At 38.0% G+C, this 22216-nt stretch overlaps 1 protein-coding gene across 2 annotated transcripts in view; it reads left to right on the top strand.

The window, feature by feature from the left end:
- Nucleotides 1-22216, top strand: part of LOC123563983 (eukaryotic translation initiation factor 3 subunit D-like) — a 224789-nt gene that overhangs the window by 126625 nt on the left and 75948 nt on the right. For both annotated transcript variants that reach the window (XM_053536644.1, XM_053536645.1), the window contains one exon: nt 8236-8365. In XM_053536644.1, coding sequence (XP_053392619.1) covers nt 8236-8365 — 130 coding nt within the window. The remainder of the gene's footprint in view (nt 1-8235; nt 8366-22216) is intronic.

The raw sequence follows: 22216 nt of genomic DNA, 5'->3' as shown, positions 1-22216 counted from the left end.
AACCGGCCAGATCCCATAATGGGTTCCTGAGTTATGGCCCCTGAAAGGGCCAAAATTAGCTATTTTGACCTTGTCTGCACAATAGCAGCTTCATTTATGATTTGATTTTAACCAAACTTGCACACAACTTGTATCACCACAAGATCTGGCTTCCTTTCTTCAACTGGCCAGATTCCATCTTGGGTTCCAGAGTTATGGCCCCTTAAAGGTCCAAAATTGGCTATTTTGGCTTTTGCAGCCATATAGAGACTTCATTTATGGTTTGATTTGATACAAACTTCCAAAATATCTTCAACAACAATAAATCTTGGATTCCATGACAAATCAGATCCAATCATAGGTTCCAGAGTTATTTTACATCTGATTACCTCCCCTGATTGTAATCAAAATGGATTTATTATAAGTAAGTACTTACAGGACTTATTTGAAATTTCATTATTGTAATTAGCTGGACTGAGACAATCAGGGTATATAACTATGGACTGATTTTATGTCAAATTACCTCCCTTTATTTCAAATTAAAATTGTTATATCTCTATAACTAATGAAGATACTGATCTGAATTTTCATTTATGTCAACAGATTTATTTATCAGATCCTTCTTTTGTCCACTTAAAATATATTTTTTTTTAATTAATTCCCATTTACATTTCTATAAATAGCTTATTTAAGTAACTTTTTTATTATTGGCCGTAGGGAAAACACGAGACCAGTTTTCTGTGGTACAACATGGATGGTACCTCCAATTTTTAGGTGTATTTTAACATATCTATACCTTGTAAGATTTTTTTTTCAAGTGCAATGATAACAGGTGAGCGATATAGGGCCATCATGGCCCTCTTGTTGAAAGTTATTGTCCTGTGATTACATAACATAGTATACAAAAGTTCCATTCCCTGGAATTCATCAATATTTTATTAGAAGATTTTCTCCCAAGAGGAAATGTACATATTTCTTCATGTTCCAGTCAAATGATTTTTCACTTGACTTATTGCCGTTTGGTTATTAATCCCGCGCCATGGCGGAGGGATTATAGGAATGGTCTGCGTCCGTCCTTCTGTCCGTAACAAAATAATGTCCGGTCCATATCTCCTAAACCCCTTGAAGGATTTTCATGAAACTTGGGTCAAATGATCACCTCATCAAGACGATGTGCAGAACCCATGAGTCAACCTTGTCGGTTCAAGGTCAAGGTCACAACTCAAGGTCATAGGTTTGAGCCTGCCAATTTGTGTCCGCTCTATATCTCCTAAACCCCTTGAAGGAATTCTATAAAACTTGGGTCAAATGATCACCTCATCAAGACGATGTGCAGAACCCATGAGTCAGCCATGCCGGCTCAAGGTCAAGGTCACAACTTGGGGTCAAAGGTTTGAGCCTTCCATTTTGTGTCCGCTCTATATCTCTTAAACTCCTTGAAGGAATTTTATAAAACTTGGGTCAAATGATCACCTCATCAAGACGATGTGCAGAACCCTTGAGTCAGTCCTGCCGGCTCAAGGTCAAGGTCACAACTTAGGGTCAAAGGTTTAAGCCTTCCATTTTGTGTCCGCTCTATATCTCCTAAACCCCTTGAAGGATTTATATCAGCGCTTTTGTTATTCTTAAATGTCTTGTTTATCCCATATTACTTAACAATTTTCTCTGCTCCTGACATTAGACCTTTTTAACCTTTGAAGTGCTGGACAACATGTATCTATTACAAATGCAGATCACACAGCACTCTATTGAATCAGTTAATCTGAGGTGGTACTATTCGGTGCCAAGTCTGGAGGCTGGGTTTTACTGTCAGAAATCAAATGAAAATCCAGCACTTTCAGAGTTTGACTATACAAAGTAAACAAAAACAAATGTTGACACTTTTGAGTGACATATAAGCAGATGTCTAGAATTCCTAATGTATTGTCATGTACTATCTTTAATATCACTCAAACCGAATAAAGCATTGTAGAACAATCCATAAAAACAAAAACCTGCGTTTGAGAAACACACATAACCCCGGCGGGTTTTACATGACTGTATCTGTGGAAAGATTCATCTTACTGTATAGCGCAGCAGCCCTAACATCTCTGTAAAACTGTAGCTCAGGGAAATCTTGACAGCTGTTGCTGAAAATACCTGCCATTCGTAATGCCGGCATGAGTTAAGAAAAGACATAGGGGACTGCCTATTTGTTATGCCTGATTTTTAAAGTGATCGAATATTACAAAATTTAATCGAATAAACATACTACCGGGGTAGGTATCCCTTCAATCTGACTTAAGTACACTTGAAACCCGTTATAACGCTACTCTATATACTGCGGTATTCATTATAACGCGGTAGGCCGTTGGCTCCAGAATTTTAAAAAGATTAAAAGAAAAAAAACGAGTCCGCGGATGTTATTTAATTTTATCATAACCAGCGTTAAAACTACATGCACCTGTATACTTTGTACTTTAACACCTTTGCCATGAAAACTGTGACAAAAATCAATAATTGTCTGATAGTTTACTTGTTTGGGTATCGCCTTTGTTAAAGTTTGAATACATGTAGACATGTGACAATTAGGCAATCAGTCATACCTGTCAAGTTTGCATAATATGAAAGAGTGAGATTTCTGCGCCTAGCAGAGCGACGCGCAGGGGTGGGTGTGGGAGGGGGTTTGGGGGATCTCCCCCCAAAAAATTTTGATAAATATACATGAAAATATGCTTTCTGAGACCATTTATATGAATTTTAGGTCCACCCTCCTTTGTCTTGCTTTAACACACTCTATATTGAAAACACATGATCTTTTTTGTTATCCCCCGACGAAAGTCGGAGGGATATAGTTTTGGCGTTGTCCGTCCTTCCATCCGTCTTTCCGTCCGTCCGGAGCCATATCTAGGAAATGGTTGGGAATATTTATTTAAAACTTCATATACATGTTCACCACTATGAGTTCTTGCGGCCTGTCAAGTTTCAGTCAGATTGCCTAAGTAACACCAGAGTTATGGTCCTTAGAACTTTCTAGTGTTAACTATATTGGGTACTATAAATATGGCAATTTCTGCATCATAACTTTTGATATATTTGACCTAGAACTATGAAACTTAAACAGAATTTAGATCACCATAATGTGATTGTGTACACACAATTTCATTCGGATTTATTTGTAAATTAAGAGTTATTGCCCTTAAATTGTATAAAAATCCACATATTTGTACATAACAAACTTACCATTTGGTAGAATTTCATTAAATTTCTTTCATTCTTTTCCATGAACATTTATTGTAGACATGTGAAGTTGTGTACCCACACCTGGTCACCCCCTTACCTTGATCACACCCCCCCCCCCTCCCCACCAAAAAAAAAAAAAAAAATCATTCCTTATTTTAGATTTTTTTTCAAACAAACTTCATATACATATTTACCACTGTTAGGTTATGGGGCCCATCAAGTTTCAGACAGATTGCCCAAGTAACACCAGAGTTATGGCCCTTAGAAGTTTCTAGTGTTAACTATATAGGGTACAATAGATATGGCAATTTCTGCATCATAACTTGATACATTTGACCTAGAACTATGAAACTTTAACAGAATTTAGAGCGCTATAATGTGGTTGTGTACACACAATTTTGTACGGATTTCTTTTGTAACTTCAGAGTTATTACCCTTTAATTGTCTAAAAATCCACATATTTGTACATAACAAACTTAACATTTGGTAGAATTTCATTAAATTTCTTTCATTCTTTTCCATGAACATTTATTGTAAACATGTGAAGTTGTGTACCCACACCTGGCCACCCCCTTACCTTGATCAAACACCCCCCCCCCCCCCCCCCCCCCCCCCCCCCCCCCCCCCCAAAAAAAAAAAAAAAAAAAAAAAAATCATTCCTTATTTTAGATTTTTTTTTCAAACAAACTTCATATACATGTTTACCACTGTGAGGTTATGGGGCCCATCAATTTTCAGACAGATTGCCCAAGTAACACCAGAGTTATGGCCCCTAGAAGTTTCTAGTGTTAACTATATAGGGTACTATAGATCTATAGATATGGCAATTTCTGCATCATAACTTTTGATACATTTGACCTAGAACTATGAAACTTTAACAGAATTTAGAGCACTATAATGTGGTTGTGCACAGACAATTTTGTACGGATTTCTTTTGTAACTACAGGGTTATTGCCCTTTAATGGTCTAAAAATCCACACAACAAACTTACCATTTGGCAGTATTTCATTAAATTTCTTTCATTCTTTTCTGTGAACATTTATTATAAACATGTGAAGTTGAGCACCCACTTGCCTTGGTCACACCCCCTCCCCCTCCCAACCTTTCTTATTTTAGATTTTTTTCAAACCTTCCAAGTTGTACCATTCCCCCACCTCACTTCTCCACCCAGTCATGCCCACCACTGATCATGTATCCTCCTCCCCCCCCCCGCTCAAGGTCAAGAGCGTGAATGGTTATAGTAATTTACACACAATTCAACTTCCGCTAATAACTTAAATAGTAACCAGTCAGTCAAACCGATGATTTACGATTGGCTCGTATTGTTGCGGAAATGAACGCATCAATTTGATTGGTTCAAATCACTTTCGAGAAGCTTCAGTAGAAGCAAAAATCTGACCAGGAACTGTTTCGGCAGGGGGTCATGTAATCAGCATATTGAAGATGACACTTGACATGTGTTTTATGTTTATTGGCTTCTCATCCTGTCTTGAAATATCGATGCCAGATGGCAAATTAGATGAAATATGTGGTCCATAATTTTTTTGGTCCGATTTTTCAGAAAGCGTGAGAAAATGCTCCAAATTCGTTAAATCGTGATCGAAGCTTGAACTCGTGAGAATCACGATTCAAGCGTCAAACTTGACAGGTATGAATCAGTACCGTGTCAAAATTAGATTGTTTGCGTAACAAGCGTGTAACATTGGTCAGTCAACTATCAAACCGTTTAAATATGCACCAATTAAGCGGATGGCATGATCACTTGTTTGAATAAAAAAATCGAAAAACAGGCCCAGTTTTGTAATAAAATGCAGCCATTTTTCGTAATCATCACACTCAGTTCATCGGAATTAACGAAGAATCGACGCACTGAAAGCCATACTGAGAATGTTCTCCCTTTTTAATATATTAACGCCAGTGATTTAACAATTTTCTATCTTATTTATCGATTTTCTTCATGTATTCAAAATAAAAAAATTTAAGACTGTCCGCGTTTTTTCTCTTTTAGTTACATAAACTCCCAGTGCAATTTGCATTATATATGTTTACTTCGGGATACACAATTCCAATTTTCTTTTAGAATCACGACAAAATGAGAAGATGACACAAAGTTATAATTCTTTTGATATATTTTTCAGTAGCATTTAAGGTAAATAAATGTCCCGTTTATAAGATTCTTATTTCTTATTAACATAAAACAGCGTCCAAAATACGTCTAATACATTACCGGTGGGTGGGGTATTGCATATACCGCTGATACGATCAACCCGCGTTATAAATTTAACCCCGCTAGATCCGCGGGTCTCGAACCGTGGACCCCGAGGACAGCGTTATAACGGGGTCCCAGTGTACTTGATCTTCTAAACGAAGATCTGAGAACGACCCATTCACATACGTCTTCTGTATATTTTGGATTTCCAGTATTGCTATTTTTATTTTAACCAATCGGACGACTTGTTCGAATGTCAAAGAGTAAGAAAAATGTGCAGTTATTCCAGGGCTCGAACAAGTGGCCTACCAACTAAGCTAACCGGATATTTGACACATAACGACATAAGAATTGTAAATATCAAAAGTCAAGGCTACAGGTAGATTTGCAAAATGTTGTAAGTTAAGCTCTGATTGGCTAGCGAAAGGGTCGTCAGAACGAGGCTATGAATAGGTCGTTCTCAGATCTATGCGTAGCGTAATAGGAGATGTACTTCAGTCAAATTGGGTATCCCTTCTGTGCGGTAGGGAGACTACGTAGTGGATCGGTGACTGTATTAGAGAACATGTTCTTCCGTTGCTCCGATAAATTATAAGCAAGGGGCATTTAAACTTTGGCAGGGGTCAAATTTAGCAACATTTTCTGCTAGCTAAAAGTAGCTAGTGCCCTTTTTGTTCACTAGCTAAAATGAAAAGATACCGGCTAATGTTAAACAATAATATTTAATTACTTTATTAATATTTTACTGGCCAAAACTTACTGATTAATCTTTGTAAGTAACCAGTCACAAAAAAAAACTCTATAAGCTTAAAATAGCTAGTGCCATCTTTATCCACTTAGGGAAATCTTCATAAATATGCTAAAAAATAAACCAGAAGGCTTAGATATTTGATAATTTGATATGTCACATTGCCCCCCCCCCCCCCCCCCCCCCCCGGCGTGCAGGGGTTACTTGTTTGTACATCAGAAAATCTTCCAAAAAATTTCTAAAAATCAACAGTTTGAGATTTGAAACATTTAGCTAATTTTACTCTTGTTTTTAAGATACAGCATTGACGTTTTTATGACATGTACAGTTTAGCACACCAATCTTAAAACTGACTTTCAATGCCTATGAATGTGACCTACTGACTGACTTCCTTGTTAGCTCACCTGAGCAATGCTCAGGTGAGTTTTTCTGATCGCTCGATGTCCGTCGTCTGTCGTCTGTCTGTCTGTCGTCTGTCTGTCATCCGTCAACATTTAGCTTGTGTATGCGATAGAGGCTGTATTTTTCAGTTGATCTTCATGAATATTGGTCAGAATGATAACCTTGATGAAATCTAGGCCGAGTTCGAAAATGGGTCATCTCGGGTCAAAAACTAGGTCACTAGGTCAAATCAAAGAAAAACCTTGTGTATGCGATAGAGGCTGTATTTTTCAATTGATCTTCATGAATATTGGTCAGAATGATTGCCTTGATGAAATCTAGGCCGAGTTCGAAAATGGATCATCTCGGGTCAAAAACTAGGTCACTAGGTCAAATCAATGAAAAACCTTGTGTATGCGATAGAGGCTGTATTTTTCAATTGATCTTCATGAATATTGGTCAGAATGATTGCCTTGATGAAATCTAGGCCGAGTTCGAAAATGGGTCATCTCGGGTCAAAAACTAGGTCACTAGGTCAAATCAAAGAAAAACCTTGTGTATGCGATAGAGGCTGTATTTTTCAATTGATGTTCATGAATATTGGTCAGAATGATTGCCTTGATGAAATCTAGGCCGAGTTCGAAAATGGGTCATCTCGGGTCAAAAACTAGGTCACTAGGTCAAATCGAAGAAAAACCTTGTGTATGCGATAAAGGCAAAAAAATTCAACTGATCTTCATGAAATTTTGTCTGAGTGGTTGCCTTGATAAAATCTAGATCACTTTCCAATATGGATAGTCTTGGGTCAAAAACTAGGTCACTAGGTCAAATCAAAGAAAAACCTTGTGTATGTGATAGAGGCTGTATTTTTCAATTGGTCTTCATGAATTTTGGTCAGAATGATTGCCTTGATAAAATCTAGGTCAATTTCGAATATGGGGCTTCTGGGGTCAAAGAGTAGGTCACTAGGTCAAATCAAAGGAAAAGCTTGTATATGCGATAGAGGCTATATTTTCCAACTGATCTTCCTGAAATTAAGCCAGAATGATTATCTTGATGAAATCTAGGTCAAGTTCGAATGTGGGTCATCTAAGTTCAAAAAGCAGGTCAATAGGTCAAATCAAAGAAAAACTTTGTGTATGCGATAGAGGCTGTATTTTTCAACTTTTTCATCTTCATGAAATTTGGTCAGAATGATAGCCTTGATGAAATCTAGGTCAAGTTCAAATATGGGTCATCTGGGGTCAAAAACTAGGTCACTAGATCAAATCAAAGAAAATACTTATTTATACTCAATATTTTTGCTTCAGTTTTAATGATAATTGGTCAGAATATATTTTTCCATGAAATCACTAGGTCAAACATGTTTACACTGTTTAATATGTTGTTTTATGGTGTGTTTCTCAGGTGAGCGACCTAGGGCCATCTTGGCCCTCTTGTTTTTAAGATACAGCCTTGAAATTTGGATGACTTGTACAGTTTTGCACGCCAATCTTAAAACTGACTTTCAGTGACCGTAGATATGACCTACTGACCTACTTTCTTAATATTTTAGCATCAGTTTGACATTTGAGGAATGTGGCTCATATTACTCAGGTGAGCGATCCACAGTCATCATGACCCTTTTGTTTTCTTCATTTAACAGATATATATTATAATTATTGGAAAAAGATGGTTTAAACTGTTGTGTTTACAGATATAAGAAGTTCAGTCTCGGCAATGACATTGAGTTGATAGTGCGATGTGAACATGATGCAGTCATGTATGGTGTTAGTGGTGAAAAGCAGTATGTTAACATCAAAACTCTAAATGAGTGGGACCCAAGGGTAAGAAACTTGTATTTACCTAGAAATATGAAGTGATGTTGGACACATAGATCCATAACATGGAGTATTCTTAATTCTGTATAAAGTGCTCTTCTCCACTGCAAGTAAGATTGCATGTTAACTACACCACAAAGTACGTTTGGATCTGGCCAATATGGAAGTTTCTTCTCATGAACCGCTTGTTTGATCTTCACCAACCTAAATCTGTAACATACTTAGTATAGATTATAACTCACTAAATAGCTGTTCTTCTTTATTAATCCCCGCCACAAGTGGTGGGGGGTTATAGAAATGGTATCCGTCCGTCCTGCCATCTGTCTGTAACACTTGTGTCTGCTCCATATCTCCTAAACCCATTGAAAGATTTTACATGAAAGTTGGGTCAAATGATCATCTTACCAAGATGATGTGCAGAACTCATGAATCAGCTATGCCGGCTCCAGGCTTTCAAGTAGTCCTACTTTTTCCTACTTTTCATACTTTTTAAGTCTTTTCCTACCTTTTTCCTACTTTTTTTGAAAAAACTCCTATTCCTACTTTTTTTATCTAAAGGAGAAAAAATATGTTAACAAATGTTGTTAGTCTATTTGTATAATGAATTTTGTTACATAATGTAAGGACTGATGGTGTACTGGTGAGGCTCTAGAGACCTTTGATATGCTGCTGGTGACCTCTTCATTATGTGAGTTGAATACTGACCTTGATATTGGAGAATAAGAGGTTGCAGCTAGCTATGTACAATGGGTACCTCAAATCATCATGAACATAGAAAAACCTTATACATTGTGCTGCTGTGTGTGAGTAATTATACAAGATCCAGGGCTGGAAAGAAAGTGCCCATGCCTCCCTACCCCCCTCAGTTTGCTGAGAAGTGACCTATACTCATCCAAGTTGCACCAAAATATTTTGGCTAAGGATTAATATTTTCTCAAAATTTAGACCCAAAAGTGCACCAAAGGCCTCCATTTCATACCTATATTTCGAAATTTTCCAGGGGGAGAACACACTGGTCCCCAGAAAAGAAGAAAGTAAATCTCCCAGTACCTCAAAATCAAGACCAAAAAATTCAGCAGAGCCCACCATTTCATACTAATCTTGTATTTCAAAATTTTCCAAGGGGAGAGCACCCTGAACCCCTTTAAATGACTGGGATACCTCCTCCCATACCTCAAAATTTAGACCAAAAAAATGCACCTGAGCCCACCATTTTGTACCTGTATTTCAAACTTTTCCAGGGAGAGAGCCCCCTGACCCCCCTAAAATGACTGGGATACCTCTTCCCATGCCTAAAATTAAGATCACAAATGCATCCAGAGCCCACCATTTCATACCTGTCTTTCAGAATTTTCCAAGGGGAGAGCCCCCTGATCCCCCTAAACGACTGGGATACCTTTTCCCATACCTAAAATTAAGACCAAAAAATGCAAACAGAGCCCACCATTTCATACCTGTGTTTCATAAATTTTCCAGGGGGCAGCCCCCTGACCCCTCCCCCCACACCCTCACCCCTAAAAGGAGGGGAGTACCCACTTCAGAAATTGGACATTATATCAAAAACATTCAGGGAGAGACCCCACTCATTCCTCTCCAACTTGACAGAGGCCCCCCTCCCATACCTAACCCCTCTTGGCGCTATGGACTTCGCTTATGAGGCGCACCTTTGATGCTATTGTTCTAAAACTGGCGAGTTTGTTCTCGTAAGTTCTTACTATTTATCACCAGATTCCTACTTTTCTCCTACTTTTTTTCTATCAGAGGCTCCTACTTTTCTCCTAGTTTTTCATCAAAGGTCACTTGAAAGCCTACGGCTCAAGGTCAAGGTCACAACTCTAGGTCAAAGGTTTTAGCCTTTCATTTCTTGTCCACTCTGTATCTCCTAAACCCTTTGAAGGAATTTTGTAAAACTTTGGTCAAATGATCACCTCATCAAGACGATGTGCGGAACTTATGAGTCAGCCATGCCGGCTCAAGGTCACGGTAACAACTTGGGGTCAAAGGTTTGAGCCTTCCATTTTGTGTCCACTCTGCATCTCCTAATCCCCATGAAGGATTTTCCTCAAACTTGTGTCAAATGATCACAAAATCATCAAGAACTCATGAGTCAACCATGTCAACTCAAGTCAAGATCACAACTCAAGGTCAAAGGTTTGAGCTCTGTATCTCCTAAACCCCTTGAAGGATTTTCATGAAACTTGGGTCAAATGATCACTTCATCAAGACAATGTGCAGAAATCATGAGTCAGCCATGTCAGTTCAAGGTCGAGGTCACAGCTCAAGGTCAAAGGTTTACCCTTTCACTATCCATAACAGTGGCAGGGGACTTCGCTGTCTTTCAGACTGCCTTTTTATCCCCCGCAGATGAAATCAGGAGGGGGGTATTGAAATGGCGTTGTCAGTCCGTCCGTCCGTCCGTCCATCCGCAGCCATTCCTCAGTAACTAGAAGGTAGAATTTCATGAAACTTAAAATAAACATGAACCAACATACTGTGATGATGCCCATCAAGTTTTTTTTTGGATTGGTCAATTTCCCTTAGAGTTATTGCCCTTGATTTAATGAAAAATACCCAAAAATGTCCGCCCGCAGCTATTTCTCAGTAACTATCAGGTAGAATTTTATAAAACTTGAAATAAACATGCACCAACATACTGCAATGATGCCTGTCAAGTTTTTTATCGGATTGGTCAATTTCCCTTAGAGTTATTGCCCTTGATTTAATGAAAAATCCACGTCTGCAGCCATTTCTCAGTAACAAGCTGGTAGAACTTCATGAAACTTGAAATAAATATGAACCAACATACTTCGATGATGCATGTCTTTTTTTTTTTTCAATTGGTCAATTTTCTTTAGAGTTATTGCCCTTTAATTGTCTAAAAATCTACAGATTTGTACATAACAAACCAACCCATTGGAAGAATTTCATTAAACGTCTTTCATTCTTTTCCATGAACATTTAGTATAAACATCTGAAGTTTTGTACCCACACCTGGTTACCACCTTGCCTTGGTCACACACCCTCCCCCACCCCACAAAAAAAAAAAAAAAAAAAAAAAATTGTTTATTTTATTTTCAAACGTTCCATGATGGCATGCAAAGTTGTACCGTTCCCCCACCTCACTCTAACTCTCCACTCGGTCTTGCCCACCACCCCGATAATGCATCCCCATCCCCCACCCAGTTTTTTTTGTTGTTTTTTTTTTTTTCATTTTTAATTTTCCATCAATATTTATAATCAACAGGTGAAATTTTGTACCCCCCCCCCCCCCCCCCCCCCCCCCCCAAAAAAAAAAAAAGCATTCATTTTCTGTTAAAATGATTTTGACTAATGAAATTATTTGCTTCTTAGTTACATCCTTAACTTTTTGCCAGAAATATTTTTTTGCCATTCCTCACCTCAAGCCCTTTTGGCGGGGGATACCAATTCATCGAATTTGCTTGTTATATATAAATTTGACATTTTTCCTATGGCTGCATCACACATCAGGACCCATTTTAAATGTCTGTAACTTACATTTTCTTGAAGAATATCGTTAGTGCTGAATAAAAAGCAAAAGAAAAATGGGGGGGGGGGGTGTCATGTTTTATGCAAATAAGATATATTCAGCCAAACACAAAAACTGGAAAATCAGCTATAAAATGAGACCCTTAATTGTAGTGGTGGTGTATGATGTAAATATCTATGATCTCACGGAAAATCATTTTTCCATAAAAGCATGTACTGTAGTACTTTTTGTGTAATTTTGGAAGCCAAACAGTTTTACATTCCAGTTGCTAAAGTTTAAATCCAATATTCCAAGCATCAAACTAGATCACTAAAAATTACACTGTGGCTGACCTAATGTATCACTCTATCAATAACAGTTTAACAATGTCACTCTCTGATGACATTCTGCAAACAGGTGTATGAGCTATTTTTAGTTCACCTGTCACATAGTGACAGGGTGAGCTTTTGTGATTGTCCATTGTCCGTCCGTTCACAATTTCCTTGTGAATACGATAGAGACTACATTTTTAATTTGATTTTAATTAACTTTTATGGGCAAAATATCTCTGTTCCTTTCGAAAACCGGCCAGATCCCATCATGAGATCCAGAGTTATAGCTCCTTAAAGGGTCGAAATTTGCCATTTTTGGTTTGTGAACACGATAGAGACCACATTTTGCAATCAACTTAATAAAACTTGCACACAACTTATATTGGCATAATATCTCAGTTCCTTTCGAAAACTGGCCAGATCCCACCATGGGTTGCACAGTTATGACCCTTTAAAAAGCCAAAATTTGCTATTTTTGGCTTGTGAACACGATAGAGACCACATTTTGCAATCAACTTTAATCAAACTTGCACCCAACTTGTATTGGCATAATATCTCAGTTCTTTCTTATCCCCCCGCCAAAGGCGAAGGGGATATTAGAAATGCTCTCTGTAACGATCTTTGTCCGGAGCATAACTCCAAAAGTACTGGAGGGATTTTCTTCAAACTTCATACACTGATAGAACACATTGGGAGGAAGTGCAATGTGTAAGAACAATAACTCTACCTTGCCTATTTTTTGAGTTATTCCCCTTTATCTTATTTTCTTAAAAAAATTTGTCTGGAGCATAACTCCAAAAGTACTGGAGGGATTTTCTTCAAACTTCATACACTGATAGAACACATTGGGAGGAAGTGCATTGTGCAAGAACAATACCGTAGATACCCATGTATAATGCACAGTTTTTTGACCCCCGGGACTACCCCTGAATCGTGGGTGCGCATAATACACAGGTACAGACAATTTTCCAACTTCAAAACAAGTTTGTTACCGATGTTTGCCATTTTGGTAAAGGGAAACTACTCCCCGCGCTGACTGTCTCCGCTAAAATCTAAGATTGCCGTTACGTTCCGTAAAAGATCAAATTGTTTATTTTTCTTTCAAACAAAATTAATTTCATATAAATTTAAAAGTATTTTGACGAAAGAAATGTTTATAAGTCACAAAAATTATGATACTAATTAAAGATCGAGAATTATCTTTAACCGAGATCAAACTGTGAACAACATAAGTGACAGGAGGTGACACGTAAATTGCCGGTAATTACTGGCTTTATGATCGTGACAAAAAGACTATCACACCTTTTGTTATCAGTTTGAATTGAGAAGCTCATGTCATTTTGAAAGATACCATTCCGAAATATTGAATCAGCTGCTATTTATTTATTCAAAATAGTGAATTAAAAAAGGTAAAACAACAAATATAACAATAATCTACTGGTTTTATTTTCGAGAAAACAAAAATCGATAGTACCGTGAGACCGATGCTGCTCTCCGCCGCGGAGATAAAATTTATTACCGGTGTCGATGTAAACTCTACTTTCGTTTTCCATCCACCTCAAAATTGAGCAAAAAATTATTTATTTTTTTTTTTCCCAGGATTTTGGACTAAGATTGGGGGTGCGCATTATACACAGGTGCGCATTATACATGGGTATCTACGGTAACTCTGCCTTGCCTATTTTTTGAGTTATTCCCCTTTATCATATTTTCTTAAAAAAAATTGTCTGGAGCATATCTTCTTCATGCATAGAGGGATTTTGATATATCTTGGCACAAATGTTCACCACCACAAGGAGGAGTATCATGCGCAAGAACCAGGTCCCTAGGTCTAAGGTCAAGGTCACACTTAGAGGTCAAAGGATACGATAATGAAAACCTTGTCCGGAGTATTTCTTCTTCATGCATAGAGGGATTTTGTTATAACTTGGCACAAATGTTCACCACCACGAGACGGAGTGTCTTGCGCAAGATTCAGGTCCCTAGGTCTAAGGTCAAGGTCACACTTAGAGGCCAAAGGTCAGATACAAGAATGACTTTGTCCAAAGCATTTCCTTAGTTGTTACTATAAATAAGTTATATTGTAACATTTTTATAATTGACTGTAGGGAAAAAACAAGACCGCTTTTCTGTGGTACAACATAGATGTTACTTTCCAATTTTAGGTTCATTTTAAGGTATCTCTACCTGGTAAAACAAAAGACTTACAATGATTACTAAACAACCACAAAATTAAAATTCCATTTGCAAATACAGCTTCTTGAGTAAAGAAATTTGAGGTGACGAGCGTATATTGTGACATTCTGGCACTCTTGTTCCCTGTTAGCTTTCCATTCCTTCTTTTTAGCTCACCTGAGCACAAAATGCTCAAGGTGAGCTTTTGTGATTGCCCTGTGTCCGTCATTCGTCCGTCGTCAACAATTTGACTGTTAACACTCTAGAGGTCACAATTTTGACCTAATCTTGAAACTTGGTCAGAATGTTACCCTCAATAAAATCTTGGACGAGTTCGATATTGTGTCATCTGGGGTCAAAAACTAGGTCACCAGGTCAAATCAAAGGAAAAGCTTGTTAACACTCTAGAGGTCACAATTTTGACCCAATCTTAATGAAACTTGGTCAGAATGTTACCCTTAATAAAATCTTGGACGAGTTCGATATTGGGTCATCTGGGATCAAAAACTAGGTCACCAGGTCAAATCAAAGGAAAAGCTTGTTAACACTCTAGAGGTCAAAATTTTGGCCCAATCTTAATGAAACATGGTCAGAATGTAACCCTCAATAAAATCTTGAACAAGTTCCATATTGGATCATCTGGGATCAAAAACTAGGTCACCAGGTCAGATCAAAGGAAAAGCTTGTTAACACTGTAGAGGTCATGTTTATGACTGTATCTTCATAAAACTTGGTCAGAATGTTAATCTTGATGATCTCAAGGTCCAGTTTGAATCTGGGTCAGGTAGGGTCAAAAACTAGGTCACTAGGTCAAATCAAAGGAAAAGCTTGTTAACACTGTAGAGACCACATTTATGACCATATCTTAATTAATCTTGGTCAGAATGTTAATCTTGATGATCCATAGGTCAGATTCAAATCTTGGTCAGGTGGGGTGAAAAACTAGGTCACCAGGTTAAATCAAAGGAAAAACTTGTTAACACTGTAGAGGTCACAATTTTGGCCCAATCTTAATGAAACTTGGTCAGAGTGTTACCCTAAATAAAATCTTGGACAATTTTTATATTGGGTCATCTGGGGTCAAAACCTAGGTCACCAGGTCAAATCAAAGGAAAAGCTTGTTAACACTGTAGTGGCCACATTTATGACCATATCTTAATGAAACTTGGTCAGAATGCTTATCTTGATGATCTGTAGATCATGTTCAGATCTGGGTCAGCTGGGGTCAAAAACTAGGTCACTAGGTCAAATCAAAGGAAAAGCTTGTTAACACTCTAGAGGCCACATTTTTGACTGTTTCTTCATGAAACTTGGTCAGAATGTTAATCTTGATAATCTTTAGATGAAGTTTGAATTGGGTCATGTGGGGTCAGAAACTAGGTCACCAGGTCAAATCAAAGGAAAAGCTAGTTAACACTTTAGAGGCTACATTTATGACCACATCTTAATGAAACTTGATCAAAATGTTGATCTTTATGACCTTTAGGTCAATAGGTCAGGTGAGCGATACAGGGCCTTCATGGCCCTCATGTTACAGTAGCCATATAGAAAAACATCATAGCTATACTGTTCATGAAAATTAATAAAATTTAGCTGTAAACTACCTCCCCACTGACTTATTCTTTCTTCCACATCTTTAAAACCCCTGATGCAGAACACAGCTAAATGGTTCTTTAAAGCTTTCCCCAAAATAATACTTTCAGACACTAACTTGCCAGGAACTTTAGCCTTCAGTTATAATAATATGCCCGGCGGGAGGATTAGCCATGTCTAACATGGCTCTTGTTAAAAGCTGGCCATTCAGTATTCTAGGAGTTAAGGCCCCTGACTTAGTAGGAAATTGGTCATTTTAATGTTGTGTCGCGCATAGCTCCAAACGTATTTGACCTAGAGTCACCAATGTTTATAGGAATTTTGGTCAGCATGTGCAGTTGTGCACCTGGGATTTCGCATCTGGATTCATTCAGTCGTGTAGGAGTTATAGCCCCTGACTTAGTTGAAAATTGGTCATTAGCTCACCTGTCACATAGGTGAGCTTTTGTGATCACCCTTCGTCAGTCCCTGCGTCCGTCCATCAACAATTTCTTGTCTGCACGATAGTGGTTTCATTTATGATTTTATTTTAACCAAACTTGCACACAACTTGTATCACCATAAGATCTTGGTTCCTTTCTTGAACTGGCCAGATCCCATTATGGGTTCCAGAGTTATGGCCCCTGAAAGGGCCAAAATTAGCTATTTTGATCTTATCTGCACAATAGCAGCTTTATTTATGATTTGATTTTTACCAAACTTGCACATAACTTGTATCACCATAAGATCTTGGTTCCTTTCTTGAACTGGCCAGATTCCTTTATGGGTTCCAGAGTTATGGACCCTGAAAGGCCCAAAATTAGCTATTTTGACCTTGTCTGCACGATAGCAGCTTTGTTTATGATTTGATTTTTACCAAACTTGCACACAACTTGTATCACCATAAGATCTTGGTTCTTTTCTGGAACTGGCGAGATTCCATTATGGGTTGCAGAGTTATGGCCCCTGAAGGGGTCAGAATTTCAATTAGCTATTTTGACCTTGTCTGCACAATAGCAGCTTCATTTATGATTTGATTTTAACCAAACTTGCACAAAACTTGTATCAAAATAAGATCTTTGTTGCTTTCTTGAAATCGCCAGATCCCATAATGGGTTCCACAGTTATGGCTCCTGATAGGGCCGGAATTAGCTATTTTGACCTTGTCTGCACAATAGCAGCTTCATTTATGACTTGAATTTAATCAGACTTGCACAAAACTTGTGTCACCATAAGATCTTGGTTCCATTCTTGAACCGGCCAGATCGCATAATGGGTTCTAGAGTTATGGCCCCTGAAAGGGCCAAAATTGGCTATATTGACCTTGTCTGCACAATAGCAGCTTCATTTATGATTTGATTTTAACCAAACTTGCAAAAAACTTGTATCACCATAAGATCTTGATTCCTTTTTATACGCCCGCAGGGACGTATTATGTTATCGCCTCGGTGTCCGTCTGTGTGTTGGTTAGCAATTTCCCTTCTGCTCAGTAACTCTTGAACCCCTTGATGGATTTCAGAGAAACCTGACACAAATGTTCACCTCATTAAAACAACATGCAGAGCGCATGTTTCGGATGGCTCACTTCAATGTCAAGGTCACACTTAGGGGTCAAAGGTCATATGACTTTGTTTTGTGTGAATATTGCTCTGCATTTGCATTGCATTGCAGTGCTCTTGTTTTTATTTGGCATATCCTTCTTTTGTTCGCTTACAATAAATTTTTTTAATTACTTCCCTTTTATGTTACTATAAATAGCTTATTTAGTAACTTTTTTATTATTGGCCATAGGGAAAAACCGAGACCCTTTTTCTGTGGTACAACATGGATGGTACCTCCAATTTTAGGTGTATTTTGACATATCTGTACCTTGTAAGATTTTTTCTTTTTGTTTTTGGTTAAAGCAATGGTACTCAGGTGAGCGATATAGGGCCATCATGGCCCTCTTGTTTTAATTTGTGTCACGCATAGCTCCAGAAGTATTTGACCTAGAGTCACCAAAGTTTTCAGGAATGTTGGTCAGCATGTGCAGTAGTGCACCTGGAGTTTCGCGTCCACCCGGATTCATTCAGTTGTGTATGAGTTATGGCCCCTGACTTAATTGAAAAATGGTCATTTTAATGTTGTGTCGCGCGTAGCTACAAAAGTATTTGACCTAGAGTCACCAAGGTTTACAGAAATATTAGTCAGCATGTGCAGTTGTGAAACTGGGGTTTCGCGTCCAGATTCATTCAGTATTGTAGGAGTTACGGCCCCTGACTACTACACAAAACCAGACTTCTTGTCCAGAATTACTAAAAAAAAAGAAGTTTGTGAAACATGTACCATAGATACCCGTGTATAATGGGCACCCCCTATTTTATCCCAAAATCCTGGAAAAAAACATTTTTGGTCAGTTTTGAGGTGGATGGAAAACGAAAGTAGAGTTTACATTGACACCGGTAATAAATTTTATCTCAGCGTCTGAGAGCAGCATCGGTCTCGTGGTACTATCGATTTTTGTTTTCTTTAGATAAAACCAGTAAAATATTGTTATATTTGTTGCTTTACCTTTTTTAATGAACTATTTTTAGCTCACCTGTCACAAAGTGACAAGGTGAGCTTTTGTGATCGCGCGGTGTCCGTCGTCCGTCCGTCAGTCCGTGCGTCCGTCCGTCCGTAAACTTTTGCTTGTGACCACTCTAGAGGTCACATTTTTTGTGGGATCTTTATGAAAGTTGGTCAGAATGTTCATCTTGATAATATCTAGGCCAAGTTCGAAACTGGGTCACGTGCCATCAAAAACTAGGTCAGTAGGTCTAAAAATAGAAAAACCTTGTGACCTCTCTAGAGGCCATATATTTCACAAGATCTTCATGAAAATTGGTCAGAATGTTCACCTTGATGATATCTAGGTCAAGTTCGAAACTGGGTCACGTGCCTTCAAAAACGAGGTCAGTAGGTCTAAAAACAGAAAAACCTTGTGACCTCTCTAGAGGCGATATATTTCAAAAGATCTTCATGAAAATTGGTCAGAACGTTCACCTTGATGATATCTAGGTCAGGTTCGAAACTTGGTCATGTGCCATCAAAAACTAGGTCAGTAGGTCAAATAATAGAAAAACCTTGTGACCTCTCTAAAGGCCATATTTTTCATGGGATCTGTATGAAAGTTGGTCTGAATGTTCATCTTGATGATATCTAGGTCAAGTTCGAAACTGGGTCATGTGCGGTCAAAAACTAGGTCAGTAGGTCTAAAAATAGAAAAACCTTGTGACCTCTCTAGAGGCCATATATTTCATGAGATCTTCATGAAAATTGGTCAGAATGTTCACCTTGATGATTTCTAGGTCAAGTTTGAAAGTGGGTCACGTGCCGTCAAAAACTAGGTCAGTAGGTCAAATAATTGAAAAACCTTGTGACCTCTCTAAAGGCCATATTTTTCATGGGATCTGTATGAAAGTTGGTCTGAATGTTCATCTTGATGATATCTAGGTCAAGTTCGAAAGTGGGTCACGTGCCATCAAAAACTAGGTCAGTAGGTCAAATAATAGAAAAACCTTATGACCTCTCTAAAGGCCATACTTTTCATGGGATCTGTATGAAAGTTGGTCTGAATGTTCATCTTGATGATATCTAGGTCAAATTCGAAACAGGGTCATGTGTGGTCAAAAACTAGGTCAGTAGGTCTAAAAATAGAAATACCTTATGACCTCTCTAGAGGCCATACTTGTGAATGGATCTCAATAAAAATTGGTCAGAATGTTCATCTTGATGATATCTAGGTCAAGTTTGAAAGTGGGTCACGTGCCGTCAAAAAGTAGGTCAGTAGGTCAAATAATGAAAAAACGTTGTGACCTCTCCAGAGGCCATATTTTTCATGGGATCTGTATGAAAGTCGGTCTGAATGTTGATCTTGATGATATATAGGTCAAGTTTGAAACTGGGTCAACTGCGATCAAAAACTAGGTCAGTAGGTCTTGAAATAGAAAAACCTTTTGACCTCTCTAGAGGCCATACCCTTGAATGGATCTTCATGAAAATTGGTCAGAATGTTCACCTTGATGATATCTAGGTCAAGTTTGAAATGGGTCACGTGCCTTAAAAAACTAGGTCAGTAGGTCAAATAATTTAAAAAAACCTTGTGACCTCTCTAGAGGCCATACTTTTCATGGGATCTGTATGAAAGTTGGTCTGAATGTTCGTCTTGATGATATCTAGGTCAAGTTTGAAATTGGGTCAACTGCGGTCAAAAACTAGGTCAGTAGGTCTAAAATTAGAAAAATCTTTTGATCTCTCTAGAGGCCATATTTTTCAATGGATCTTCATAAAAATTGATCTGAATGTTCACCTTGATGATATCTAGGTCAGTTTAGAAACTGGGTCAAGTGCAGTCAAAATCTAGGCCAGTAGGTATAAAAATAGAAAAACCTTGTGACCTCTCTAGAGGCCATATTTTTCATGAGATCTTCATGAAAATTAGTGAGACTGTTCACCTTGATCAAATCTAGGTAAAGTTCAAAACAGGGTCACGTACCTTCGAAATCTAGGTCAGTAGGTCAAATAATAGAAAAACCTTGTGACCTCTCTAGAAACCATATTTTTCAGTGGATCTTCATGAAAATTGGTCAGCGTTTTTATCTTGATAATATCTAGGTCAAGTTCAAAACTGGGTCACATGAGCTCAAAAACTAGGTCACTATGTCAAATAATAGAAAAAACGACGTCATACTCAAAACTGGGTCATGTGGGAAGAGGTGAGCGATTCAGGACCATCATGGTCCTCTTGTTAATAAATGAATAGTAGCTGATTCAGTATTTCGGAATGGTATCTGTCAAAATGACATGAGCTTCTTAATCATACATGTGATCTCCCGCGCGGAGGGTCAAAATCCCGATTTTTCCACCTTGCCTCCTCTATCCTGGCTAAAACCATAATTCTCCCACTTTCAAAAAAAAAAAAAGATCAGTATTATGACTGAGTTGATAATTACCGAGGACTGCCAAAAAAGTTTACACAGTAAATCAAAGTGTCACCGACTGTTGTGTATTATACATGTTTGACACACATGTAGCTGGAGGAAAGAGTTGTTTTTCACAGGTGAATTTTGATAACATGATTAATTGTTTTGATAAGGGATTAGACAAGCAGGGCCTTTTCCACCTATCTCACAGGGCCGAATATTGACCCATTCTCAATGACAATTAGGCTCCATTTTAGCTCACCTGTCACATAGTGACAAGGTGAGCTTTTGTGATCACCCTTCATCTGTCGTCAGTGCGTCCGTCATGGGTTCTAGAGTTATTGCCCCTTAAAGGGCCAGAATTTGCTATTTTTTTGCGTCAACAATTTCTTGTCTGCACAATAGTGGTTTCATTTATGATTTTATTTTAACCAAACTTGCACACAACTTGTATCACCATAAGATTTATGACTGTATCTTCATGTTAATCTTGATGATCTTTAGGTCAATTTTGAATCTGGGTCATGTGGGGTTAAATACTAGGTCACCATGTCAAATCAAAGGAAAAGGTTGTTAACACTCTAGAGGCCACATTTATGACTGTGTCTTCATGAAACTTAGTCAGAATATTATTCTTGTTGATATTTAGGTCAAGTTTGAATCTGGGTCATATGGGGTCAAAAACTAGGCCACCAGGTCAAATCAAAGGAAAATTTAGTTAACACTTTAGAGGCCACATTTATTACCATATCTTAATGAAACTATCTTGATGATCTTTAGGTCAATAGGTCAGGTGAGCGATACAGGGCCTTCATGGCCCTCTTGTTAACACTGTAGAGGCCACATTTATGACTGTATCTTCATGAAACTTAGTCAGAATGTTAATCTTGATGATCTTTAGGTCAAGTTCGAATCTTGGTCATGTGGGGTCAAAAACTAGGTCAATGTTAATCTTGGTGATCTTTAGGTCAAGTTCGAATCTTGGTCATATGGGATCAAGAACTAGGTCACTACGGATGTTAGTTTGCCATGCTTTGACAAAGTACGGGAAAATAAACAATAATGATAATAACATTAACTTGAATAAGTAAGTTTATCTTTACTAGCTTATGGTACATGCTTTTCTTGTAATACTTGCATCGATAATAATAATAATCACAGTCTAGCACGCAATCATTATCCATAAGCGATTGAATTTTAAAGCGTCTACCAACACAAAGTTTGTTATCATTTTTCATGATGTAATTCTAAACATTTTTTGCTGAATTTTGGTAAAGTTATGACATAAAAAGCACTCACCCAATTGGTCGAGTATACAACAAGGTCCACTTATCGTATTCAGACTTTA

The sequence above is a fragment of the Mercenaria mercenaria genome, chromosome 2 (assembly GCF_021730395.1).
Source record: "Mercenaria mercenaria strain notata chromosome 2, MADL_Memer_1, whole genome shotgun sequence".
In the NCBI taxonomy this organism is placed as follows: domain Eukaryota; kingdom Metazoa; phylum Mollusca; class Bivalvia; order Venerida; family Veneridae; genus Mercenaria; species Mercenaria mercenaria.
This window is presented reverse-complemented; position numbering and strand designations above follow the sequence as displayed.